This window comes from Hyperolius riggenbachi, chromosome 4, assembly GCF_040937935.1.
Source record: "Hyperolius riggenbachi isolate aHypRig1 chromosome 4, aHypRig1.pri, whole genome shotgun sequence".
Taxonomy (NCBI): domain Eukaryota; kingdom Metazoa; phylum Chordata; class Amphibia; order Anura; family Hyperoliidae; genus Hyperolius; species Hyperolius riggenbachi.
This window is the reverse complement of record NC_090649.1, coordinates 429,721,208-429,748,324: the sequence shown is the minus strand read 5'-3', so window position 1 is coordinate 429,748,324 and position 27,117 is coordinate 429,721,208. Positions and strand designations below refer to the sequence as shown.

Sequence of the window (27,117 nt, the reverse complement as noted above, 5' to 3'; positions counted from 1 at the left end):
TGAAAAAGTAGGCTTATATGTGAGTATATACAGTATATACAGTACTCTAAATCACTTATTTTTTTGCATCTCAATGACCGAGATGTCTGCAGATCGTCGCCGCCGCCGAGTAGTTTTTAGGAGCTACGCATGCAAGTCAAGTTTGAAGGATCTTGGATCGGATAAGCTCTGTTAGCTGATCTTGCATCTATGATCAGTATTGGCATCTGGTGAGCGGCTAGCAGTTTCTTAGACGTGTTGGTGGTGGGCTGTTTGAATTTGAACACCAACACACGAGTGGGGTTGCTGTGACATTGTGGCAACGTTTTTAAGGCGGATTACGCTATGTGCTTTCACTCCTTTTAAGTTTCAGATGCGGTTAGACACAGATGAAGATGTGGATATACTAATATGCTTCTTATGCTGATCTATAACAAAATCAGTCATCGTATCTGGTGAGAGTATTTTGTGTGAACTGTTCTTTGATTTGGAAAGTGAAGAGATATATCACTATAATAGTGAACTATATGTTGAGCGCCGGCACAATCCATCTATGAACATTTTGCAGAAGGTTACCCTTACACAGACACGTTAGCCCATATTCAATACACTTTTTCTCCTAAGCTATTGTGCACTTAAACTTACCAGCACTTTATGTATTTATTTTGTTTTGTGGACTTAAAGCAAACCTGCAGCTAAAATAAACGTATAAACTGTTAACTGCATTGCAATGCAGTCCAATTCATCTATAAACAGTTCACACCTTATCAGTTGTATTGAATTAGCTTACTAACTTATCTTGTAAATTCTGGATTTACCTTTCTTCCAGGTCAGGCTACATTCCAAAGCATGCAAGAATTAAATAGGGAGTCTTATTTACTCATTGTAAATAACCTTAGATTTAGGGATCTGCAAACATCCAATAACCCTTTTTATGTCCTGTTATATAAAAAAACATCTATTTGACAACTAATTGATTTATTGGCAAACAAATATATGTAGCTCCTTGATAGAAAGCTATTATAAACTAGCTTCTTAAGGCCCATACACACGTCGGATTTTTCTGAACGACGGGTCGTTTGAACGTCCCGTCGTTCAGTCGTTCGCACGCGGAATCAGACGTGTGTATGGACTATCGTTCGCGTGATAAGACTGGTTTCCAGCGATCCACCACACATTGCCACCCTGTGGTTATAGCTGGTAATGCATAGATATACACATAATAGACTGTTGTTGCTAAATACACATTCCAACACTCCTTCTAAAGTTGAAGGGGGGATTCACATTGTGCATAAGACAGTGAACTGCAATGGACACTGGGCATGTTATACCATACACATAAATTCAAAGCCTGCATGCAGCGAGTTAGAATAACGCAATCCACTGCAATGCAGAGATGTGAACAGACCCATAGAATTGTATGCGCAGTGAGTTGACATGTGGAAGTGTTTTGTAATGCAACGGATATAGGGATGTATGTATGCACTATATTGCATTATGTACAGTAACAGGCCTAAAGTCTTACCGCATGATGAGTAGAGCAGAATGCTAAACATTGCATGCAATGCATTGTGCTTTACTCATTGTGCATAAGACTTTACAGAAGTAATTCTGCTTAACGCTGTTTAGTGAATCTAATACATAGGGCCCGGTCCAATTCACTTTTTCTCCAGAGTTTCCTCCTAGGAGACCATTTTTCATCTCCAGTTTAAAATAACTTTTGCACAGTCCACTCTGCAATTAAAAAAGTACTACAAAGTAAGGTGAAAAAGTACTATTAAAATTATTCTTAGTTTTTTCTTGCTTGCTGGTGGCTTACAGGGAATTTATTGTGTTATGGTTAAGGGCTCTGCCTCTGACATAAGAGACCTGGGTTCAAATCTCTTCCTATTTCAGTAAGCCAGCACCTATTCAGTAAGGAGTTCTTGGGCGAGACTTCCCAACACTGCTACTGCCTGCTGAGTGAGCTCTGCTGGCTGCCTCGCAAGCTCTTTGAGTCCGACAGGAGCAAATACTATAATTATCATTATTATCATTTTATTTATAATTTTAAAATATCACGCAATGTACGTACAGTATATAAGCTGTGCTTTGTCACATTGTATTAAAATTGCAATAAAAACATATATTTATTAGATTGAAAGCTTACTCTTAGATTTTTTTTTTAAATAGCCAATAAATAGTATCCTGATTCTAAATTTCCTGCTTTAAAGCGGACCTGAACTCAGTTTCCTCTCTGCTCTAAAAGATACAGAACAGCATAATAACCTTTATAGAAAAAGATTTCTTTGTTGCAGCTGATACAAATCCCGCAATAAATCTGCAGTGTCTCTACTTCCTGTTTTCATGGAAGCAGACATATTGTAAACATCTTGTGTTTACCCATTATCTCTTTGCCGTGGCAGCCAGCTGACATAGCTGAGGGATACAACAATAACTTGTTATTAGTCACAGATGAGGGGGAATTCGCCTGGCTAAACTCACTAAATACATACGTATGTATTTACATATGTATTTCTTTGTGTTTTCCTTCTGTCCTGTGCAAGAGTTCAGGTTCACTTTAACTGATGGTGAATACAAGTGTTGCCTCACACGGTAATGGCGTTTGCGATTGTAGGTCAAAGTTAAGCCGTCACCATGTGACCCGCTCTTTCATGGAACTTGTTTCCTCTATCCCCGCCCTGTAATGTTTACCAAGTATGGCATGCATTACATCTTCACCTGCGCTGTCACTGGCCTAAAGAACCAGGCACAAGTCAGATAAGCTCAAGGCAAATGTATGCTTAAATCCTTATCTCAGGCTGACTTTAGTTCCTCTGTAACAGGCAGCTCTGATAGTTATCACTGGCCGGCAATGATTTACTTTGGCCTGAGCAAAGCAATGAACTGGAACACCTTTGAGCGCAAAGCAATAAAAGCAGACAATGAATCATACCTTTCCTTGAGTATTCACACTGGTGTCCTGTGTTGCTGCTGCAGAAGACACCTAAGAAGAGTCTTATAAATAATGGCGATGAGATGTGACCCAACACAGAGATGATGCCTCACTCTATTAGCAATGGCCGGGCAGTCCCTGGAGCACACAAGGTATGGAAATGGCGCACTGCAGTTTTTAACTCATTTGGTTAATTATTATTCATGTGATCAGGATTTTAAAGGAACCAGAGGGGAGAGTAGTAAGGAGGCTGAAATTGGTAGAGTCATCTTTTGAATGTGCCTGGGTCACATGCCTGCAAAAAGCATGCAGAGAGTGGAGGCAGAACACCTGATAGGTATATTAATTTTGGATAAAGTGTTCAGGTTTGGGCACACAGCTATTTGTATTGTGCAGCTGACGCATTTATTAGGCACTTTGGAGGGGAGTATTTGATTTTTTACCATTTTTTGGATTTGGTAGTGAAAGCAGAGGATCAACACATCAGCCAGAGGAAAAGTATTTCTAAAAGGCAGTCAGCGATGTGTCCTCCTATAATCCTTTTACTTCAGTTCCCCTTTAAATGCAGGGGCCTATTCATAAAGAAAAGGGGATCTAATTGGAGATTGATAATTCTTAGCTCACCTGAAGATTGTCCCTTTAAGACCACCGTATTTATAAAGGGGTGATCCGCTTAGTAGTTACGGCAGCGACTAGTGCATTTAGGCCTTGTTCACATCTAAAATTGCAATCACTGACGCCAGCGTTTTGCGATTTTCTGTGCGATTATTTTTAGCGCCTCCACAAGTCAGGAAGTGAACTCTTTGGGCTCGATTCACAAAGCGGTGCTAACCCAGTTAGAGACTTTAGGCGTGATAACCATTGCACCACGCTGGTGAAAAGCCAGTTTAGGTGTGATAAGTTTAGGCATGCTAAGTTTAGATAAGTGTAGATAGCGTGCAAAGTCCCACACGCAAAGCAGCGCCATTAAACTCTATGCGAAGTACACCAGACTTTGCTAGCGCAAAACTTTTGATCAGCTGTGCACTACGGTGCTAACGCAGTTGGTGCTTAAACTTATCATGCCTAAACTTATCACACCTAAACTTATCATGCCTAAACTTATCACACCTAAACTTATCATGCCTAAACTGAGTTTAGGCGTGATAAAGGGCTTTTCACCAGTGTGCTAACTGTTAGCACCGCTTTGTGAATCAGGCCCTTTGACCCAGAATAGAAGAACAATGTATTTATTCTTATAAGAGCTTGGGAAATCGCTATACAAAGCACTTTTTCAAGTATTTTGTGATTTCCCTATACCTTCCATTGAGGCAAATCGCCCCAAAAATAGTACAGGCAGCGCTTTGGTGAGCGGGTCAGAATCGAACCACTCATATGTGAACACTCTCATACGGAACCATTGCACAAGAGCTTTTAGGGCGATTTTGAAAATCTCTGGCGCTTAAAAAAAAGCCAAACGCGCCCTTAGTGTGAACAAGCCTTTACAGTGCTCTGTTAATACCCTGAAGGTAGCCACTAACAATCCAATTTCTAGCGAAAAATCATTCAAACGATTAGAAATTCTGATCGGAAGTGAAATCGCTCACTACACCATCAATGAACCAATCTTTGCTTCCTATCTTTCACATCCAACCCAAAAAAAATCCAAATTTTTGGTTAGATGAAAATTCAATCAGATGATTGTTTTTATAATCGTTCATAAACGACTGTGCCCATCAACAGAGATTATTTGCAACCAATCTGATCAGAATTTTTGATCGCTCGAACGATTTTTCGCTAGAAATCGGACTATTAGTGGCGACCTTCAGGAAGTGAACCACAGATACATGACTGGAGCCTCAGATTGCATTTGGTAGACAACATAAAAAAGATGGCACCATAGAGTTGTTTTGCAGTTGTGGATCATAACTTTAAAAACTGGGGGTTATCTACATTCTGCAGTGGCAGTTGTGATTTTGAGTTACTACTTTCACACTGACAATGCCATTATATTGTAATGTTACGAGCACATGGGCATGTTAGCGGTGTGGTGCGATGAAACCTGTTGGACTAATGCGAGGCATGCTGCGCGGCATTGAATAACATGTGTCTGCAGCTGCGGAGATGCATACTTTTCATGAACCGCGTTCTTCACTGTATGCGTCATATGGCACTCGTAACACACAGTGCAACGTTTCCCCTCTGTTGCATTGTGATCAAGTTACGTAAGGCAAAACCGCGGCAGGGGACCTGAAAAATAATCCATGGCGGGGGACCGGAGGATTGGTTAGGCACACTGCAGGCACAGGATGGCTGTGGGGGGCTGGTCCAAGCCCCAGGTAAGTGAAACGCTTTTTCTTTTTTCAGTTAAGGTTCACTTTAAAGCCTAGGTTCCAAGGTTAATATTCTTTCAATGCAGGGGCGTAGTAATAGGGTTTGCAGAGGTTGCGACTGCATCGGGGCCCTTAGGCCAGAGGGGCCCTGAAGGACCCTCCCTCAATGGAAGTATTAACTTTCTATTGGTCCTGTGCTCATAATAATGACTTCTATAGATACTTTGAATAGTGGTAATCATTAACAAACTGTTCCCCATCCCCTTCTTGCACCTCTGACACTGTAGTTGCCATTGGCAGGTTTTGGTGCACCATATCAATTGTTATTTATAGAGTGTTTGTGGGGCCCCAATGTAAAACTTGCATCGGGGCCCACAGCTCTTTAGCTACACCACTGTTTCAATGACTGTATTTTAACATTTAATACTGAGTTCATGATATGTATATAGAGTGGGGTATAGTACTTTATTAGCTAGGCCTATTTTTAACATTGAGGCTCAAACAATCAGAAAACACACTTATTCGACATCAGCTGATCCCCGTCACTGCCGGAGTCTTTACAATAAATACTAGGATTGAGTAAGCTAGTGCAAAGAGGGGGTGGAAACTTGTAGTTGCTCCAGGGGCATCTGATTGACACTTTTTTAACTATTGTAATCATCACATGGGCAGAAAAGTGCTGTTGCAGAAATAATGGCACACTTACCCCGATCATGTGATTGCCACTTTTACAAATAGTCAAATAGTATTTGCATTTTGAAGATAAAATGAAGTGGAAAAAGAATGCCTATAAGGTCCTAAAACAGGAAGGGACCGAAGCTGCATTAAGCAATTATAAGGAGTGCAATAAAAGTTGTAAAAAAAGTTGTAAAAAAGAAATTAGGCTGGCAAAGATTGAAGCTGAAAATCAAATCGCTAAGGATATCAAATCTAACCCAAAGAAGTACATCAACTCTAACAAAAGAAAGGTTGACTGTATTGGACTCCTAAAGGATGAGGGTGGGAACTCAATGGTGGGTGACCAAGGTAAGGCAGAGTTATTAAATGCTTTCTTTGCTTCTGTCTTCACAAAGGAAACATCACTGTTGCAAATTACAGATGCAGAAGAGTCTCAATCTTCTAACTGTAATATTAAATACTTAATGCAGGAAGAAGTGAAGGCAAGACTAAATAAATTAAAAATAGACAAGTTCAGTTATTGATAAATCCCTTTATCTTATCTTTTGTGACTCCCTTTCAACTGGCAGCCCATGTTTTCCATTATTTAAGAAGGGCAAAAAATCAAATCCAGGAAATTATAGACCTGTAACCTTGACATCAGTTGTGTGCAAACTATTCAAGGGTTTACTAAGAGATACTATACAAGATTTCATAGTAGAAAATAAGCTTATTTCTCAGCATCAGCATAGTTTTACTAAAGACAGGTCCTGTTTGACTAACATGCTCAGCTTTTATGAGGTAGTGAACGCTAATGTGGACATTGGGAATGCTGTAGATGTGATATACTTGGACTTTACAAAGGCCTTCGACACTGTTCCCCACAGAAGTCTGGTGCAAAAGTTGTGGATGCAAGGACTGGGGAAGAGTCTGTGTGCATGGATAGGGAACTGGCTAATGGACAGAAAACAAAGAGTTGTCGTCAATGGATCATATTCAAAATGGGTGACTGTTCGCAGTGGGGTCCTACAAGGGTCAGTACTGGGTCCAGTGCTCTTCAATTTATTCATTAATGATCTCGTAGATGCAGTAGAAAGCAATGTTGCTATTTTTGCAAATGATACAAGTTGTGCAGAAAGGAAGATAGTGACACATTGCAACAGGATCTAGATAGGATGGCTATATGGGCACATAAATGGCAGATGAAATTCAATGTTGAAAATGTATGCCATGCATTTTGGTTGTACCAATGGTCTAGCACCATACAAAATAAATGGGATACAGATGGTTATAGAAAGAGTGACACCAAGAGCCCAATATAGTGTAGTATGTACCGGAATATGGATAATGTAGAAGAGTACAAATATATACTCACAAACCAGGATTACCTCCAAGACATCCACTGTATAGGCAGGTGAGGAGATTGTCTTGTCCCCACTCAGGATTAAGAAGTCATTCTCTGTAGATAGGAAAAAAGGGGGTATCTCCCTCCACCAGGGGTGGATGCAAGACTACGTAGTAAAGAGAGGCTCCAGAAGGATAAAACCACTATTAAAAATTTTAAAAATGCTTTGAAGGCAGTGGTGGGCTTACCTCCTACAAGCAGAAACTAGAGACTGTCAATTAAATAGACATATAATTTATTGGCATACTTCATGATAAGTTGCAACGTGTTTCACAGGTATAACCCTTCCTCAGGCAATAAAAAGTAGGGGAGCATACAACAGCAACAGGTCCGGAATGTCCACAGAGGTGCCAGGAGCGGTTCACACTCGTCAATCTGCAATGAATCATGGGATCCGTTGCGGAAAGCGGGCCACACTTCTGTGCAGTCCGCACTAATGTATTTGCCCCGGGCGACAGTCGGACAACAGCGGACTATTGGAGCGAACACACACTGTCCACTGCCACTGGCCACACCTTATCCAACTACAAGTGGGAACACACTCTTACCCCAAGGCTAGGTTCACAGTGCTCAGTTGCGTTGCAGAAAAATTCTGCATGTCAACTCACAGCCCTTACAATTCTATGGGACTGTTCACAGTAACGGATCGTGTTATTCTAACTCGCTGCATGAAGACTTTGCAATAAAGTCTATGTCCTGTCTCGATTGCAGTTCACACACATTTTAAGATGAGCATTATGCAACTGAGCACTGTGAACCTAGCCTAAAGATTAACGGGTTATGTTTAATCACTGCATTGCTCGATGTAACTTTCTCGAGCTGTACAATTAAAGACCTTAATATGTAATGGGGGCATTAGTAATGGCTACCAATGTATGTAATAAATGCACATGTGATAGAGATGAGACACATATAATGGGGGCACCTGCATTCAATGCATACATAATAGAAAACATAGGCATGATCTACCTACTTTATGTAATAGGCGGTGTTGAGTGCTAATGTGTGTAGCTTTGGCTGAGTTGCACTGTCATGTGACTACTGAGGCAGGCTTGAGTTGTATTGTCATGTGGCTACTAAGATTCAGCTGAGTTGTATTGTCATGTGACCACTGAGACTCACCTGACTGGCATTGTCATGTGACCACTGAGACTCACCTGAGTTGGACTGTCATGTGACTACTGAGACCCAGCTGAGTGGCATTGTCATGTGACTACTGATACTCACCTGAGTTGGATTGTTATGTGACCACTGAGACTCACCTGAGTTGGATTGTCATGTGACTACTGAGACTTATCTGAGTTGCATTGTAATGTGACTACTGAGACTCACCTGAGTTGGATTGTCATGTTACTACTGAGACTTACCTAAGTTGCATTGTCATGTGACCACTGACACTCACCTGACTTGGATTGTCATGTGACTACTGAAACTTACCTGAGTTGCATTGTCATGTGACCTTTGAGACTCACCTGATTTGGATTTTCATGTGACTACTGAGACTCACCTGAGTGGCCTTGTCATGTGACTACTGACTCAACTGAGTTGAATTATCATGTGACTAGTTTCAATGCAGGTAAAGTAAGTCAGTGGACTCAATAACTAAGTCACTCTGTAGATAAAATTTTATAAACACCTATCCCCGGGGACATGGGATGGGAATCATATACAGAAACATGTTTGCTTGTTATCCCTTTGTGCTATTGTCATGCTTCCTTTTATTTATATGCAAGTGTCAGGAAACATTGCATTGCTAAGTGACTTCACTACTTTATTAATGAGTTCACAGGGAGACCAACAAATAAGAATGATTTTTATACCTTCAGCCTTTTATTGACCTCTTCTAAGAAAGGCAGGCTAATATGTCTTGCATCACGTTGCTTTAATAGCGCTGTTAGCTATAAGCTGTACCTTTGCTATGCTTGGCTGAGCAATGTGTGGTTGTGGCGCAGCAATGATGAAATGTAGTAACTATAAGGAAGTAATTAGAACGAAATACAGCAACATGTCCAAACAACATTACTCACTTGACCTTTATTATGTATTAGTTGTTTTTTCCTCCCCCACCTGTAAGTAGCAGCATGATGCATGTGCACAAACACAGGCTGACACGAGGGTAAATATAAAGCAACAGTGTTGCAAATGATGATAGAGGTAAATGTATGCAGAACTTACGCATGGGCGGCACTACACTGGGGCATGCTGGGGCAGTGGCCTCCCCTGATAATAACTGTGCCCCCTTGAGTGCCCACCCCCCCCCTCCCTTCCCGCTCAGTAACAAACAGTTAAATGTTTCCAACCTCTAGCAGCGTACATTGAATAGGGTAGGGTCTGTAAAAAGCCCTCCGTCTCAGCCTATGAAGGCATTAAAGTGGATCTGAGATGAAAAACTAACTATGACAAATAACTTGTCTATATATCTTATCTAAAGTTTAGATAGTTTAAACAGCAAATCTAGCTGCAAACAGCTTCAACAGTTTATGATTATTTATTCCTGTGATACAATGACAGCGACCATGTTTTGTTTGTCACATTACACACAGGCAAGCTGCAACTGCATCTCCAGCCCTCAGTTCACTCCCCTCTCCTGCTCCCTCCTCCCCTCTGCCTCTGAAATCTCTGGCTAGTAACCTCCTCCTCCTCCTGCCCAGACTGAGCTCCCATAAGCCCTTGCTACATGGAGTGCCATGGCACAAAAGGAGGCGTGGGCGAGGCTTGTTTAGTTGATGGGGAATTAGAGTATTAAAACAAAAACAAACAAAAGGATTTGGCTTGAGGAATGCCCTATAAACTATATGTAAGGAAAACAATTATGCAATGAATAAATGTTTTTCTCAGATCCACTTTAAGTAAACCAAGGGTCTTATCGGTTTGCCATAAATACCTCACAATCCTTGCTAGATTTCTTGTAATTAATGTATCTGGATGACACTTATATTTTCAAAAAAAAACCTATACCCCTTCTGATTGTATGTTCTAACAATGTCAGTCACACAGGATCAGAATCTGAAGAAGACCTACAAGCTAAATGTTCACTGTTTTCCTTTTAACCCTTTCGGGACCGGCTGCCTAACCCCCCTTAAAGCGGAATATAACCCTGCATTTCAACTTTGCTCTAAAACATTATTTACAGGATATTATATGCAACCAGCATTTTTTCTTTTACTAGACCAGCATTGGAAGGATTACACACAGAGGTTTAAAGTTCCGTGGAGAGATATGCAGAGGTTCAGATAGATACATTTAACTAAATAGAATGTAACAAGTGAGAAATGTTACACACTCTTTGGCTGTCCTCCAGCTCCTTCTCAGTCAGAGAGAGTGAGTCACATTCCACACTTAGATACATTTAAGTAAACAAAATGTATCTATGTAAGCTTCTGATGCGTCTGCAGTTCTCTCCAGGAACTTTAAAGAGGAGCTGTTAGGTATAAGGTCTCAGAGAAAATAAACACATATATCAGTAGCTAAAGATTGGCTGTACTTACATTACATATGCATTTCACTGTCCACGTTTGGATTTCACAGAATTTGTATATAGTATATGCAGAGATAGATGCTCCTGACAGCTCATGGCAGGCTCCATGTTTTTCTGTCAAATGTGTTGTCATGTCCTGCCTGCTTCCTGATCACAGAAAAGCTCTACTAAATAACACAGTGTGCAGTGAATATTAATGAGCCATGTGGCTAGGAACAATAGCTGACTCCTGCAGTGTACTCTGCCCGGAGATTTATCAGTGCTACGCGCTGGACTGATTACAAGCTGCTGTAACGTCTCATTAGCAGCCGAGGGGAGGGCCCCAGAATGCTTTGCAGTATAGTATGCGGCTTGCGTCCTGCTTAGGTCTAACAGTTTGCTGATAAGCACACATCAAAGGTAACTGAGATTTTTATCTTCACTAATGGCTTTTGGGCTTCCTTCTAAACTGTTTAACACAGGAGAATAGAGGTTTAAATTAGCTTCTGCAGCCTGACAGTTACTCTTTAAACCTCTGTGTGTAACCCTTCCAATGCTGGTCTAGTAAAAAAAAATGCTGGTTGCATATAATATACTGTAAATAATGTTTTAGAGCAAAGTTGAAATGCAGGGTTATATTCCGCTTTAAAGAAACTCTGAAGCCTTAATAAAAATGGCTTTTTTCCTTATATGTAGCAGGGGCATGTTTGCCCCTGCTAAAACGCCGCTATCCCGCGGCTGAACGAGGGTCCTTTCCCCTCCAAATCCCCCCCTGCAAAATCACGACCAACTTGGTCGTAGATTTTGCTACCCCTGTGTGCTTCCGTGTGAGGCAAGGCTATGAGCTGCAGCCCTGCCTCACACGCGTCTATCAGCGGCTGATCTCCGCCTCTCCCCCGCCCCTCTCAGCGCAGGCAGACTGAGAGGGGCGGGGGAAAGGCGGAGATTTGCCGCTGATAGACGCGTGTGAGGCAGGGCTGCAGCTCATAGCCCGGCCTCACACGGAAGCGCTCCCCGGGCAGCACAGGGGGGATTTGGAGGGGAAAGGACCCCCGTTCAGCCGCGGGATAGCGGCGTTTTAGCAGGGGCACACATGCCCTTGCTGTATATATAAGGAAAAAAGCCATTTTAATTTTGGCTTCAGACTCTCTTTAAGGACCAGGCATTTTTGCTTAAAGGGGGGAAGGTGCGTTTGGGGGGTCAGGCAGCTGGATCCCCTCTGTGGTGTGCTGGGCTGTGTGTCCCCCTGCACGCAGCAGCCATCACTCACCTTCCAGGCTCCAGCGATGAGCCGCAGCAGACCCCTCTGCTCCGGCCGGCATCTCTGCTCCTACTGCCGCTCAGTTCCGGGTCGCAGCTCGATGGCGTCATCAAGCCGGGACCCAGCGCTGACGTCAGAAGGAGCAGAGATGCCGGCAAGAGTGATAGGGAGCGCCGATCGTCACGGGAACGGCAGGGAGGTGAGTGGATCCTCTCCTTTCCCCCCTGCCACTGGCAAATTGATCACTACGATCTGCCGGCGATTGTAGTGACCACGTGATCAGCAGCCATACGCGATGGCTGCTGATCACTGAGGGGAGATGTCAGCTGTCATATGACAGCTTAATCTTCCCTCTCCGGTGCGCACGATCGCGTCAGGACGGTTTGTTAGCGCGGACGTTGAATCAACGTCCAGTCAGGACAGCAGCACCACCTGCTGGACGTAGATTCAACCTACGTCAGTCCCCAAAAGCTTAAATTACCCTATAAACTAGAGCTTGTATTTTACAGACTGGAAGTTTTGAAGCATTACATGCTTATACTCCCTCCCTCTGTATAAATAGTCTACATACAGATTATGTCAACAATGTTATATGATGCAAAGCAGGCCTGGAACGTTACTGCCTATGTAAAGCAATAATGGGGGCTCCAGGGCATCAAAATTGTAAAAAACTGTCCTGGACAGATAGATACAGTGGCTTGCAAAAGTATTCGGCCCCCTTGAAGTTTTTCACATTTTTTCACATTACTGTCACAAACATGAATCAATTTTATTGGAATTCCACAAGAAAGACAAACACAAAGTGGTGTACACATGAGAAGTGGAACGAAAATCATACATAATTCCAAACATTTTTTACAAATAAATAACTGCAAAGTGGGGTGTGCGTAATTTTTCAGCCCCCTTTGGTCTGAGTGCAGTCAGTTGCCCATAGACATTGCCTGATGAGTGCTAATGACTAAATAGAGTGCACCTGTGTGTAATCTAATGTCAGTACAAATACAGATGCTCTTTGATGGCCTCAGAGGTTGTCTAAGAGAATATTGGGAGCAACAACACCATGAAGTCCAAAGAAGACACCAGACAGGTCAGGGATCAAGTTATTGAGAAATGCAAAGCAGGCTTAGGCTACAAAAATATTTCCAAAGCCTTGAACATCCCACGGAGCACTGTTCAAGCGATCATTCAGAAATGGAAGGAGTATGGCACAACTGTAAACCTACCAAGACAAGGCCGTCCACCTAAACTCACAGGCCGAACAAGGAGAGCGCTGATCAGAAATGCAGTCAAGAGGGCCATGGAGACTCTGGACGAGCTGCAGAGATCTACAGCTCAGGTGGGGGAATCTGTCCATAGGACAACTATTAGTCGTGCACTGCACAAAGTTGGCCTTTATGGAAGAGTGGCAAGAAGAAAGCCCTTGTTAACAGAAAAGCATAAGAAGTCCTGTTTGCAGTTTGCCACAAGTCATGTGGAGGACAGAGCAAATGTGGAAGAAGGTGCTCTGGGCAGATTGGACCAAAATGGAACTTTTTGGCCAAAATGCAAAACGCTATGTGTGGCGGAAAACTAACAATGCACATCACTCTGAACACACCACCCCCCCTGTCAAATATGGTGGTGGTAGCATCATGTTCTGGGGGTGCTTCTCTTCAGCAGGGACAGGGAAGCTGGTCAGAGTTGATGGAAAGATGGATGGAGCCAAATACAGGGCAATCTTGGAAGAAAACCTCTTGGAGTCTGCAAAAGACTTGAGACTGAGATGGAGCTTCACCTTCCAGCAGGTCAACGACCCTAAACATAAAGCCAGGGCAACAATGGAATGGTTTAAAACAAAACATATCCATGTGTTAGAATGGCCCAAAGTCCAGATCTAAATCCAATCGAGACTCTGTGGCAAGATCTGAAAACTGCTGTTCACAAACGCTGTACATTTAATCTGACTGAGCTGGAGCTGTTTTGCAAAGAAGAATGGGCAAAGATTTCAGTCTCTAGATGTGCAAAGCTGGTAGAGACATACCCTAAAAGACTTGCAGCCGTAATTGCAGCAACATGTGGTTCTGCAAAGTATTGACTCAGGGGGCTGAATAATTACGCACACCCCACTTTGCAGTTATTTATTTGAAAAAAATGTTTGAAATCATGTATCATTTTCGTTCCACTTCTCACGTGTACACCCCTTTGTATTGGTCTTTCATAAAATTCATTCATGCTTGTGGCAATAATGTGACAAAATGTGGAAAACTTCAAGGGGGCTGAATACTTTTGCAAGCCACTGTATGCGTATTGTCTAGGGCCAATTTAGGAGGAAGCCAATTAACTTATCTGTATGTTTTTGGGATGTGGCAGGAAACCGGAGTGCCCAGAGGAAACTCATGCAGACACGGGGAGAGCATACACACTCCTTGCAGATGACCTGGCTGGGATTCGATGACAAAATGTGGAATCCACAGTTGCAAGCCACTGTAGATAGAGAGATAGATAGATAGATTCAACATCTGCACTTTAGTCTGCCTGTCCATGACTATCCTTTCCGTTCCTGACCCTGACAGTTGTCAGTCTTCCTGATCCCTGTTAGTCCACTCCACAGTCTGCCACCCTGTCCCTGCCAGTCCAATGCATTGTGCTGTCATCTTAGCCTTGCTAATCCAGGACCTGCCCTCTTTACACAGCAGGGTATGTCCTCCTGTTCTATCCATCACTAGACCTGACAACACCAATAGCTGTGACCTGGTGGCCACTGGCTGCAATGTCCATTGAGCCTCATGGGATTCTCTGGCCAAGACCAATTGTCGTCTCTTAGATTCCATGTCCATGTGACTTCCCCAAGTTCTCCACCAGTGCCTAGATCTACAAGGCCCTGGCAGATAGACAGATAAATATTAGTTGGACTTCGGGGTTAAAGTGTACCCAAGGGAACATGTGACAGGATGAGATAAACATGTGTATATATTACAGTTTCCTGGCAGAAAAGTTTCCTGGCAGAATACAACTTCTGAGAGCAGGGGAGAGATAGAAAAAGGTCAATAGTTCATGTATTTTAACTCTGGGAAAGTTAATAGGCTGCCACTGAGCAAAGACAATAGAGCATTCAATCTACTTTGTAAATGTGTAACTCTAAAATAAAACCATGGTATATCTAAAAAAAAAAAAAGTATTTTTAGGAGTAGGAGGATAAGTACAATTGTTTATCTCATCAGTTTATTTTCTCCTTGGGTTCACTCTAAGGCGTGCATTTCCCTGCCTGGAATTTCAGTAGTGCCCATTTGCTAGCATGTGTTGATAGACTTTGCTGCATGGTGTCATTCCAGGTGGCCCCTCTATTGATATTTGTCATCATAAACCTGATCCAGGTGGCTTTCTGGACCATTTTATTTGTTTGCTTATCCAGTCATTAACCTTATTGTCAGAGAATGGCTATTCCCAGCCTAACGCACGTTAACATTTTTATTCTCCAGGTTCATAAATATTATTGTTACTGCTGCTGTGAAACTGATTTCACTGCTGTTATTGCAAACAAATATGTCATGCACATTTTACGGTATAACCTGTATGAACTGCTTTACCTGCTAAATATTTGTAATTCTCCTAACACAATGTTGTTCTTGACAGAGCTCTGTAAATATATATCGCAAGGTCAGTGACTTTATTTATCCCCATTGCAGTAAAACAGAACTGGACATGCTCTGTTGGCTGCAGTTCATTTGGGCACTGGCACAAGGCAATTACACAGCCAATTCTAGTGCTCAGGTTATGGGAGCGGTATATCAGGTGCTGAGAGTGGAGCTGAACACTTGCACAGGACAGAAGGAAACATAGAGAAATTCACCCTGTGTGTATTTAGAGAGTTTAGCCTATCTAATTCTCCCTCATTGGTGTCTAATCACTACTATTATTTGATCTCTCAGCTGTGTTAGCTGGTTGTCTCGGCAAAGCAGGAGGAAGTAGATTTTTTCAGAGATTGTGATTTTTCCTGCATTCGCAATTTTGGAACAATTTTGGTGCAATTGTGATTTTGTTGCAATTTTGGAGTTATGACGGTGCCAAACAGGGGCGTTGCTAGGTTCCCAAAAGATCAGGTGCACTTTTGGGCACTCCAGTGGCACGCTGTACGCAGTGCACTGAAAAATGGGTGTGGTCATGGGTGGAGACAAATTTACATGAACAGCGACCCCAATAACTATGTACTCTGTAAAGTGCTGCAGAAGATGTCAGTGCTATATAAATACAGAATAATAATATGGTATGACATTACACTAGGACTACAGTAGGATTAGATTGTGAGCTCCTCTAAAGACAGTCAGTAACATAACTATATATTATGTAATGTGCTGCAGAAAATGTTAGTGCTAAATCCTGACATATCAAGATGATAGGACATTAGATTATCAGTAGGTAAGATTAGATTGTGAGCTCCTCTCAGGACATTATCATACTGTGTGTCTTGACTGACAGTTTGTCAGTCTCTTTTCAGACAGCCTGGTCCCAGGTCCCCTGTTCGACTGCACTCTAGCCCAAGTGTTTAGTACCTTTCACTGTCTCCTCCGTGTGCAGTCACAGTGAGTGACATTTGATGTTTGATGGCTCCCCAGCCCTTGCACAGTAGCACAGTGGTCTGGCAATCCCTTTACGCTGTCCTGGCTCCAGACGCAGTCCAGATCTCTCCCTCTCTAGCTAAAAAGGCAGACAGTATCTGTCACATAGACTGCACAACGTAACTCACAGGCAGTGGCTGTCAAACTCCTCTTTTGCTCTCTCTGTTCCCGCACAGATCAACCTAGCTGAGAGAGACATCACCTGTTCTAAAACTTTCCTCCTTCATCCACGCTTTGAGCCTGCAGTCATCTTCCCCTCTGGACTCCTCCCCCCAGTGTCTGATTCATTCTCCGAGGCTAGGGGGAGAAGCCTGGAGGAAAGAGATGTCTGCAGGCAGGGGCGTAGCAATAGGGGGTGCAGAGGTAGCGACCGCATCGGGGCCCTTGGGCCAGAGGGGCCCCGAAGGGCCCTCCCTCAACTACAGTATTAGCTCTCTATTGGTCCTGGGCTCATAATAATCACTTCTATAGATGCTTTGGATAGTGGTATTCATTAACAAACTGTTCCCCATCCCTTTCTTGCACCTCTGACACTGTAGTTGCCATTGGCAGGTTTTGGTGCGCCGTATCAATTGTTATGTATAGAGTGTTTGGGGGGCCCCATTGTAAAACTTGCATCGGGGCCCACAGCTCCTTAGCTACGCCACTGTCTGCAGGCTAGAGATGGGAAGTTCGGATCTTTTCAATGATCCGGATGATTCGAATCGGATCATTGAAAAGATCCGAATCTTTGATCCGAATCTCGGATCATTTTACAATGGAAGCATTCGGGGGTGAAATGACTAGCAGGACAGGAGAAAGAGAGGGGGGTGGACACGCAGAGAAGGGGAGAAGATGGACAGAGGACAGGGAGTGGACAGAGAAGGGAGGAGGGACGAGCAGAGAGCAGAAATGTTTGTTTGCACACAATACCCACATGCTGCAATCATATGCTCAGCTTTACATATATTTCACCTACATACATGTTCATCTGTATACTTTGAATGGAAACGTCACAGTGAAAGAAAGCATTCCCCAAAGATAAGTGCAGCTGTTCAGAGCGAGTGCAGGAGCCAGGAGGATCATATTGCCCTGCAATCACAGTGCCTGCAAAGTTACTGAGCTGAGCTGTGCTGAGCCAAAACTTTCCAATGTGATCACTGTGCACAACTACGGAACAGGCAGCCTATAATGAGCAGCACATTTCAGCCAGTATGTGTGCTCTATACATATCTGGCAGTGGCACCCATGTCCCCTCTACCTGTCCCTGCAAGGCTGGCTCCCCTGAGTCCCCTCCAACAGAGCGATCCATCTCTGCTCTGCTTCCAGGACCCCTCTGCCCGCTGAGAGGGGGCGTGTCGCTTCTGGCCCCGCCCCCTTTTGCGATCCGAATCACTCATTTTGATGATTCGGATGTTCGACTCACAAAATAGATTCGGATCAAAGATCCGAATCGTTCATGATCCGGACAACACTACTGCAGGCTCCGGAAACCAGGTGGCTGGACTCGGAGGAGGTGAGTAACTGGGCAATTTTTCCGTAGGACGTTTGGGGCACCCCACAAAAGGTCCGTGGCATGTGCTTCGGACCTTCTGTGCTAGCGACGCCGCTGGTGCCAAATAATGTATTTTTTAAATTCATCATATATGGGGCTTGTTTCACTAAACTGTGATAACTCATATCATGGCCGCACTAGTGTTTTTGCGTATGTTTTCTGCACGCAATAGCGAATTTCTGCACGCAATCACGTATTTTTGCATGCAAAATTTTGCATGAAAACGCTAGCGTGGCTGTGATATGAGTTATCACGGTTTAGTGAATCAAGCCCCTAGAGTTTAATTCTGCTTTAAGGCGGGAAATTTAAAGAAGATTTACATGGAGGGTTAAATGATACCCGAGGTGACATGTGACATGATGAGATAGACATGAGTATGTACAGTGCCTAGCACACAAATAACTATGCTGTGTTCCTTTTTTTCTATGTGTCTGCATATGAGGAAGTTTTCTGTCATGCAGGACAAACTTTGGTATACTCTTATAAGTGTTTAATTTCAGTGAATTATTTATATTGTAAACTAAAAGCAATTGTTCAAATGGCAAGACCTTTTTTTGTAACAAAGGAAATGTAAGGGTTAATTAGCTATGGGAACAATGAATAATATAAATAGACAAGTGAAGAAAGGAGACATAAGCTTAATGTAATTGTGCGGACCTGGGACTTATAGTCTATAGTTGTCATAGGCTGGCGTGGATCAGCAGTGTTACTGCCGTTAGTTGCCCGAACGACCATCCAATTCAATATTTTTATTGATAATTCTATCAAATTTGATTAAAAAGTTGTGCAGCAACATGTCTGCCTGATGATGATGCATCGAGTGAGCATGCTGGAAATAGTGGTCAAAAGTGCTGAATCGGGTGCAATTGATATTACAATGACCGACATATGTGACGGACCCCCGGCCCAGTCCACTGTCCCCCAAAGTGTAAAATGTCCACCCCGTGCCTTGGCTCTGTAAACTGTCACCTGTCCTACTGGCATGGCTCCCGGCGTTATCCGCTGTCACCCTCATTACCAAGTAGGACACATGCCCCACATGGTACAGCACTCCCTGTAACTGGGGTGACAGTGGAAGGCACCGGGAGTCACGCCAGTGGGACAGGTGAGAATATACACAGCACTGGGAGGCGCATTTTATACTTGGGGGCAACCAGGCAGGGTGATTCCATCCAGATTTTATGTCGAAATCTATCAGGTATTGGTCTGCGGTGTATAAGCAGGCAACAGATCTCTCTCTGATAAGATTAGAGAGAGATCTGTCTCTTGGTCAATCTGCCCATATATTGCTATCTGTATGGGCACCATAAGGCATGTCCTCATTCCCAGAGACCTTAACATGAAGGACTGAATTTCTTTGCATGACATTCCTGGGGGTGGTGAAAACCCTGCCCTGATGATAGTTCATGAGCTAAATGGCAGGTAAGATAAGATAACTGCATTGGGCCTTTACCACTCACCAGCTGCTGGCTCTCTACAATCTTTATACTCACCAACAGCTCCTCGTTTCGCCACTGGGTGACATGTCAGGAGTATAGTGAGTTTCCACTGTCCATCAGCAGGTGGCATTCTGTGATTCTGGAGCTCAGACAATGCAAATACCTGTGAACAATCTATTTTAGAACTCCACCCTCCTCCTTATGCTGCCTGGGCCTGATCCTGCACATAAACCATTTTTGCATTCAGTTTTTTTATTATTATTATTTATTATCTAGCTTGCTGGTTTGCAGTGGTGACATGCTGTGCTAATGTCAGATGCAGCAGTCTGTGTTCTGTCCAGACTCCTCCCTCGTCCCATCATCACCCACGGGAACAGTGGTGTAGCTACAGAGCTTTGGGCCCCAGTGCAAGGTTTGCATTGGAGCCCCCAAGCATTTAATGCATAACAATTCATATGGCGCAACAAAACCAAGAACAGCCACAGTATGATAGGTGAAAGCAGGGGAGGGGAATAGTTTGTTAACGATTAACACTATTCAAAGCACATATAGAAGTGATCATTACCAACATAGCAACAATGGAGAGCTTATACTGCGGTTGAGGGGAGCAGTGGTGCTCAAATACCCCTTTTTAAAATTCGAGTTTGGTCGAATTCGAATAGTAAATTATTCGAGGTCAGTCGAATATTCGAGTCGAATAATTTTTACTATTCAATTCGACCTCGGACTTCGAGCTGACTATTAAAGTCGGTATTCGAGCTCATTATTCGAGCTGACTATTCGAATTGGCCTTAAATAGCTTCCAACACTTGTTTTGAGGGTGAATGATGCAAGAAACGTCTTTTTTTCCAAGTAACAACAGCAAGTGATTATGTGGGGATGTTCCTTAAAAAAAAAAAAAGGTGGAAAGAGAAGTTGTGTCCAGAATTTTGTTCAGTACTGTATATACTTCTTCTTCTTCTTCTTCTTCTTTATCTTCTATATCTTCTTCTTCTATATCTTCTTCTATATCTTCTTCTTCTTCTTCTATATTGTCTTCTTCTTTTTCTTCTTCTTCATCTTCTTCTTCTTCATCTTCTAATCTTCATCTTCTTCTTCTTCTTCATCATCTTCTTCATCTTCTTCTTCATCTTCTTCTTCTTCTTCTTCTTCATCTTCTTCTTCTTCTTCTTCTTCATCTTCTTCTTCTTCTTTATCTTCTTCTTTATCTTCTTCTTCTTCTTCATCTTCCTTTTCATCTTCTTCTTCTTCTTCTTCATCTTCTTCATCTTCTTCATCTTCTTCATCTTCTTCTTCTTCATCATCTTCTTCTTCTTCTTCATCTTCTTCATCTTCTTCTTCTTCATCTTCTTCTTCTTCATCATCTTCTTCTTCTTCATCTTCTTCTTCATCTTCTTCTTCATCTTCTTCTTCATCTTCTTCTTCATCTTCTTCATCTTCTTCATCTTCTTCTTCTTCTTCTTCTCCTTCTCCTTTTTCTATATCGTCTTCTTCTTCTTCACTTATTTCTCTTTCCATTTTTTTTTTAAAGAAATGCAGCTATTTTTGAGCGTAACAAATAGCTGGTGGGCGCACGCATGTTGGAAGCGCCATTGTATGTGCTCCCTGGCAGTGGAAACACACAGACAGCAGGAGGTAAATTCAGCAGCAGGAGAAGGAGGATGAGTGTGTGGCAGCAGGCAGTCAATGAGACAGGCAGCGTGACATAATAGCCCTGGTACCTAGCGGTGATACCAGGGCTATAAATAAACACAACAGGAGGTCCCAGACAGCGGTCGTGCAGCCCACATCGTGTCCAATACACAACTGGGACAACACAGTTTTCAACCCGGGCACCTCAGAAAAATTAAACCTTTTTTTTTTTAATGGTTTTTTGGTTTTGGTTTTACAACCAATTACACAGATATAGCTATTATTTGACGTAATAGCTGGTGGCAGAGTGGCAGCAGAAGGTAATTCTGTGTACCCTGGCAGTGAGAAACACAGACAGACAGCAGCAGCAGCAGGAGGAATGGAGGAGTAATTATGTGAGCAGCTATTGTTTGACGTAATAGCTGGTGGCATAGTGGCAGCAGAAGGTAATTCTGTGTACCCTGGCAGTGGGAAACACAGACAGACAGCAGCAGCAGCAGGAGGAGGAATGGAGGAGGAGCAGTGTGAGTGTGGCAGCAGGTAGGCAGCGTGACATAATAGCCCTGGTACCTAGCGGTGATACCAGGGCTGTAAATAAACACAACAGGAGGTCCCAGACAGCGGTCGTGCAGCCCACATCGTGTCCAATACACAACTGGGACAACACAGTTTTCAACCCGGGCACCTCAGAAAAATTAAACCTTTTTTTTTTTAATGGTTTTTTGGTTTTGGTTTTACAACCAATTACACAGATATAGCTATTGTTTGACGTAATAGCTGGTGGCAGAGTGGCAGCAGAAGGTAATTCTGTGTACCCTGGCAGTGGGAAACACAGACAGACAGCAGCAGCAGCAGGAGGAGGAATGGAGGAGGAGCAGTGTGAGTGTGGCAGCAGGTAGGCAGCATGACATAATAGCCCTGGTACCTAGCGGTGATACCAGGACTGTAAATAAACACAACAGGAGGTCCCAGACAGCGGTCGTGCAGCCCACATCGTGTCCAATACACAACTGGGACAACACAGTTTTCAACCCGGGCACCTCAGAAAAATTAAACCTTTTTTTTTTAGTAGTTTTTTTAGTTTTGGTTTTACAACCAATATAGCTATTGTTTGACGTAATAGCTGGTGGCAGCAGAAGGTAATTCTGTGTACCCTGGCAGTGGTAAACACAGACAGACAGCAGCAGCAGCAGGAGGAGCAATGGAGGAGGAGCAGTGTGAGTGTGGCGGCAGGTAGGCAGCGTGACATAATAGCCCTGGTACCTAGCGGTGATACCAGGGCTGTAAATAAACACAACAGGAGGTCCCAGACAGCGGTCGTGCAGCCCACATCGTGTCCAATACACAACTGGGACAACACAGTTTTCAACCCGGGCACCTCAGAAAAATTAAACCTTTTTTTTTTTTAATGGTTTTTTTAGTTTTGGTTTTACAACCAATATAGCTATTGTTTGACGTAATAGCTGGTGGCAGAGTGGCAGCAGAAGGTAATTCTGTGTACCCTGGCAGTGGGAAACACAGACAGACAGCAGCAGCAGCAGGAGGAGGAATGGAGGAGGAGCAGTGTGAGTGTGGCAGCAGGTAGGCAGCGTGACATAATAGCCCTGGTACCTAGCGGTGATACCAGGGCTGTAAATAAACACAACAGGAGGTCCCAGACAGCGGTCGTGCAGCCCACATCGTGTCCAATACACAACTGGGACAACACAGTTTTCAACCCGGGCACCTCAGAAAAATTAAACCTTTTTTTTTTTTAATGTTTTTTTTAGTTTTGGTTTTACAACCAATATAGCTATTGTTTGACGTAATAGCTGGTGGCAGAGTGGCAGCAGAAGGTAATTCTGTGTACCCTGGCAGTGGGAAACACAGACAGACAGCAAAAGGGCAGTACACAGCAGCCCACTGTAGGTGTAAAATGTGTGGCTGCAGGCGACGTAATAGTCAAAGTGAACCAGGCTGGCTTAGTGAGCAGGAGCCAGGAGGTGGTAAAGGGTGGTAAGGCACATTAACGATGGTTCTAAGTTCCGGCAGCCAGTTCATGTCCCCCTCTCGCCGACAACAGGGGCCAGGAACTCGCCTTCCACCCACGCCTGGTTCATCTTGAGAAACGTCAGTCTGTCCACAGACTTGTGAGACAGACGTGAGCGTTTCTCGGTGACCACGCCACCAGCTGCACTGAAGCAGCGCTCGGACAGCACGCTGGAAGGGGGGCAGGACAGCACTTCCAGGGCGTACTGCGCCAGCTCGCTCCAGATCTCCAGGCGCTTGACCCAATACTCCATGGGATCAACAGGGGCATCGCTGTCAAGCCCGCTGTAGGACCCCATGTAGTCAGCCACCATGCGGGTCAGGCGCTGGCTGTGACCGGAGGAGGATGCTGCTGCATGCACCTCCTCTCTAGTCACTGCTGCCGGAGCCTCTACAGTCCTGTAGAGCTCGTGGCTGAGAGACAGCAGGTCTGTGGGGTGCTTGCTGCTGGATGCAGGCACCTGCTGCTGCCTCTGTGCTGGCTGCTGGACAGTGGGGGTGGAAGGCTGGGGGAAGGCTTCCTCCAAGCGCTCAACAAGGGCCTGCTGCAAGCTCCTTATTTGTTGCGCTGGGTCTCCTCCTGCAGGCGGCAGGAACTGGCTCAACTTCCCCTTGAGGCGTGGGTCCAATATCATGCTGATCCAGATGTCCTCCCTCTGCTTCATCTGGATCACCCTGGGGTCCCTGCGCAGGCACCTCAGCATGTGCGCTGCCATTGGGAAGAGGCGGGCCACGTCTGCTGGCACATCGACGGCAGTGCTGCTGTCCTCATCCTCCTCCTCCTCCTCTGCCTCGTCAGCCTCATCCTCTCTCCCATTGGCATATATTGCAGCAGGACAAAACTTTAAATGGCATACTGACAGAGAGACCAAAGTTGATTTTTAAGAGGGCCTCTAATTTAAAGAATATGATTGCCCCAACGGTGACTGAAATACAACCAACAGTGGTGAAAAAGGATGGGACATTTAAGAGATGTGGCTTTTGTTTTCCGTGCAGGAACACGAGAAAAGCAGCACCAATCAGTGGTTTTACATCCAATGTTACTGGGGAGGAGTTTAAGATAAGCGGAAATTTGAACTGTGAAACATCTGGTGTAATTTACGTTATAGAATGTGGATGCAAAAAACAGTATGTGGGGAGGACTAAGAGGAAATTATTGGAAAGAATTGGAGAACACGTTAGCCACATTAAAGGTGGTAAAAGTAAACATCCGCTAAGCAAACATTTTAAAGATTGCCCTTTGGGTACACTAAATACCTTGAAGTTTTATGCGCTTCAAAAAGTAGAGAAGGACTGGCGAGGAGGAGATTATATTAAAAAAATGTCCCGAGCCGAATCACAATGGATATTCACACTAGACAGTCTAGCGCCGAAAGGGTTAAACTTGGATATAGAATTGTTTGCATTTTAGCAAACAAGGCGGTACCTATGTGAGGAGTTGAAGGAGGAGGCATGTCCCAGTGGCTATTAAATAGCGGGGGAGTATCCAATAGAGCAAGCCCTGACGAAGGTAGGCGTGCCTACTGAAACCGGTCGGCAATTGGAAGCAGAGTGGTGACGTCACCCACAACTCCAAACACGCATATCGGAGCTCTCCCCGTGTGCTGCACGAACCTCAAGCAGCGGGTCTCCGGCCGGGACCTGTGTAACAACGATCGTTAGTCACTGGGAACGCAGCCTGACCCACTCCTCCCCAGTCTAGAAAACTGCTACAGACTTGAGTGGACGAACACTAAAGAAAGTATCCAAACTAAGCAACGGAACCGTGAGTGTGTGGGCTATCAAAAGCCTTAACCCTACCATTGGAACAACTGATCATTTTTAGAAGAAGTTGCATGTCAGCGAACTATATAATACCAAACTGATTACTCTCAGAAGAAGCTGTATGTCAGCAAGGGAAGAGACTTCAGTCATTTTCTAGGCATTTTTTAGGCATTTTTTAGTCATTTTCTAGGCATTTTTTAGTCATTTTTTCATCTTTCACCTTAACCCTACCATTGGAACAACTGATCATTTTTAGAAGAAGTTGCATGTCAGCGAACTATATAATACCAAACTGATTACTCTCAGAAGAAGCTGTATGTCAGCAAGGGAAGAGACTTCAGTCATTTTCTAGGCATTTTTTAGGCATTTTTTAGTCATTTTTTCATATTTTAGCACTGCAGTGCACAGCAAGTTCTTTGATACTGGCCAGTATTGATTAGTGCATTTACTGAATAGGTATGAATTTATGTGTGGGATTTATTGAGATTAACTTTTAAGACTACTGGTGTATTTTGAATAAATTTACATTTTATTAACTCCAAATTGCATAATTGATATGTAAAGGCGCAGGTATTATATATATTTTTCTCATATATGGCTCGAAGGGGATGAGAGTGTAAAACCCCAATTAATTACCTTGCTGCCAATTAATTGGAACTGTTTCACATTGAATTACAGCGCGGCGACATAACATTTTTATTTTTATTTTCTCATCCTCTCTCCACCCCCGCACCAACTCAGCTGCACTGTGCTGCTCCCCCTCATCATCAGCAAGGTCAGGGACCTCCACCAAGTCCTCCTCCTCCTCCCCCTCAGAGGTGGACTGTGCAGCTGCTTGCCGCTCCTGCTGGTCCAAGGCTGCCGCTCCCTGTTCCAGCAAAGCATCGAGGGCCCTGTTCAGCAGACAAACCAGGGGCACCCACTCGCAGACCATAGCATGGTCCCTGCTCACCATGCTAGTGGCCTGCAGAAAGGGAGCCAGCACTAAGCACACCTGCTGCATGTGCCTCCAGTCATCATCGGGGACGATGGACGGGATGTTGCTGGTCTTGTCCCTTCTCTGAGCGGCGGAAACAGTGGCCAGGGCAAGGTACTGGTTGACAGCGTGCTTCTGTTCAACCAGACGCTCCAACATCGCCAGGGTGGAGTTCCAGCGAGTCGGAACGTCAAGGATCAGCCGATGGCGTGGCAGCTCCAGCTCCTTTTGCACGTCTTCCAGGCTCGCACAGGCTGCAGCCGAGCGCCGGAAGTGACGCACAACGTTCCTTGCCGTTTCCAGCAGTTTGCCCATCCCCTGGTAGGTGCGCAAGAACTTTTGCACCACCAGGTTCAGCACGTGGGCAAGACAGGGGATGTGGGTCAGGTTTCCCCTGTCTATTGCGGCAACCAGATTGGCCCCATTGTCGGCCACCACCTCTCCGACTCTGAGGCCTCTGGGGGTCAGCCAAATCCTCTCCTGCTCCTGGAGTTTGGCCAACACATGGGTTGCCGTCAGCTTGGTCTTCCCAAGGCTGACCAAGTGCAGCAGCGCTTGGCAGTGGCGGGCCTTCACGCTGCTGCTGAGGCGGGGGGTTTGGCCAGGTGTGCCGGAGGATGGCAGAGGATCGGAGGAACCTGCTGCAGTTCCCCTGACCCTGCGGGGTGGCACCACCCACTGTGTTGCTGCTGCTGCTGTGCCCGCTGCTGCTCTCCCATCCTCACCCCCTTCCACCAAGCTGACCCAGTGGACAGTGAAGGACAGGTAGCGGCCTGTCCCGAAGCGGCTGCTCCAGGAGTCCATGGTGACGTGGACCCTTTCACCAACCGCGTGCTCCAGCCCTCGCTCCACATTGGCCATCACAAAGCGGTGCAGTGCAGGAATGGCCTTGCGGGAGAAAAAGTGTCTGCTGGGGAGCTGCCAGTCTGGGGCTGCGCAAGCAAGCAGCGCACGAATGTCGCTCCCCTCCTGCACGAGCGTGTACGGCAGGAGTTGGGAGCACATGGCCCGTGCCAGCAAGCCGTTCAGCTGCCGCACGCGACGGCTGCTGGGAGGCAGAGCCCTAACCACCCCCTGGAAGGACTCGCTCAAAAGGCTCTGGCGTGGCCTTTTGCTGGCACGGGAATCAGCAGACACAGCGGA

The 27,117-nt window shown here is 44.6% G+C and overlaps 1 protein-coding gene across 1 annotated transcript in view; it reads left to right on the top strand.

Annotated features, from left to right (window-relative positions):
• The first annotated feature begins 2,664 nt into the window (after window positions 1-2,664).
• LOC137504281 (serine palmitoyltransferase 3-like) overlaps window positions 2,665-27,117 on the top strand; it is a 119,370-nt gene continuing 94,917 nt past the window's right edge. The window contains exon 1 of the mRNA XM_068232479.1: window positions 2,665-3,066. Within this exon, the coding sequence (XP_068088580.1) occupies window positions 3,016-3,066 (51 nt within the window). The 5' untranslated portion in view covers window positions 2,665-3,015. The remainder of the gene's footprint in view (window positions 3,067-27,117) is intronic.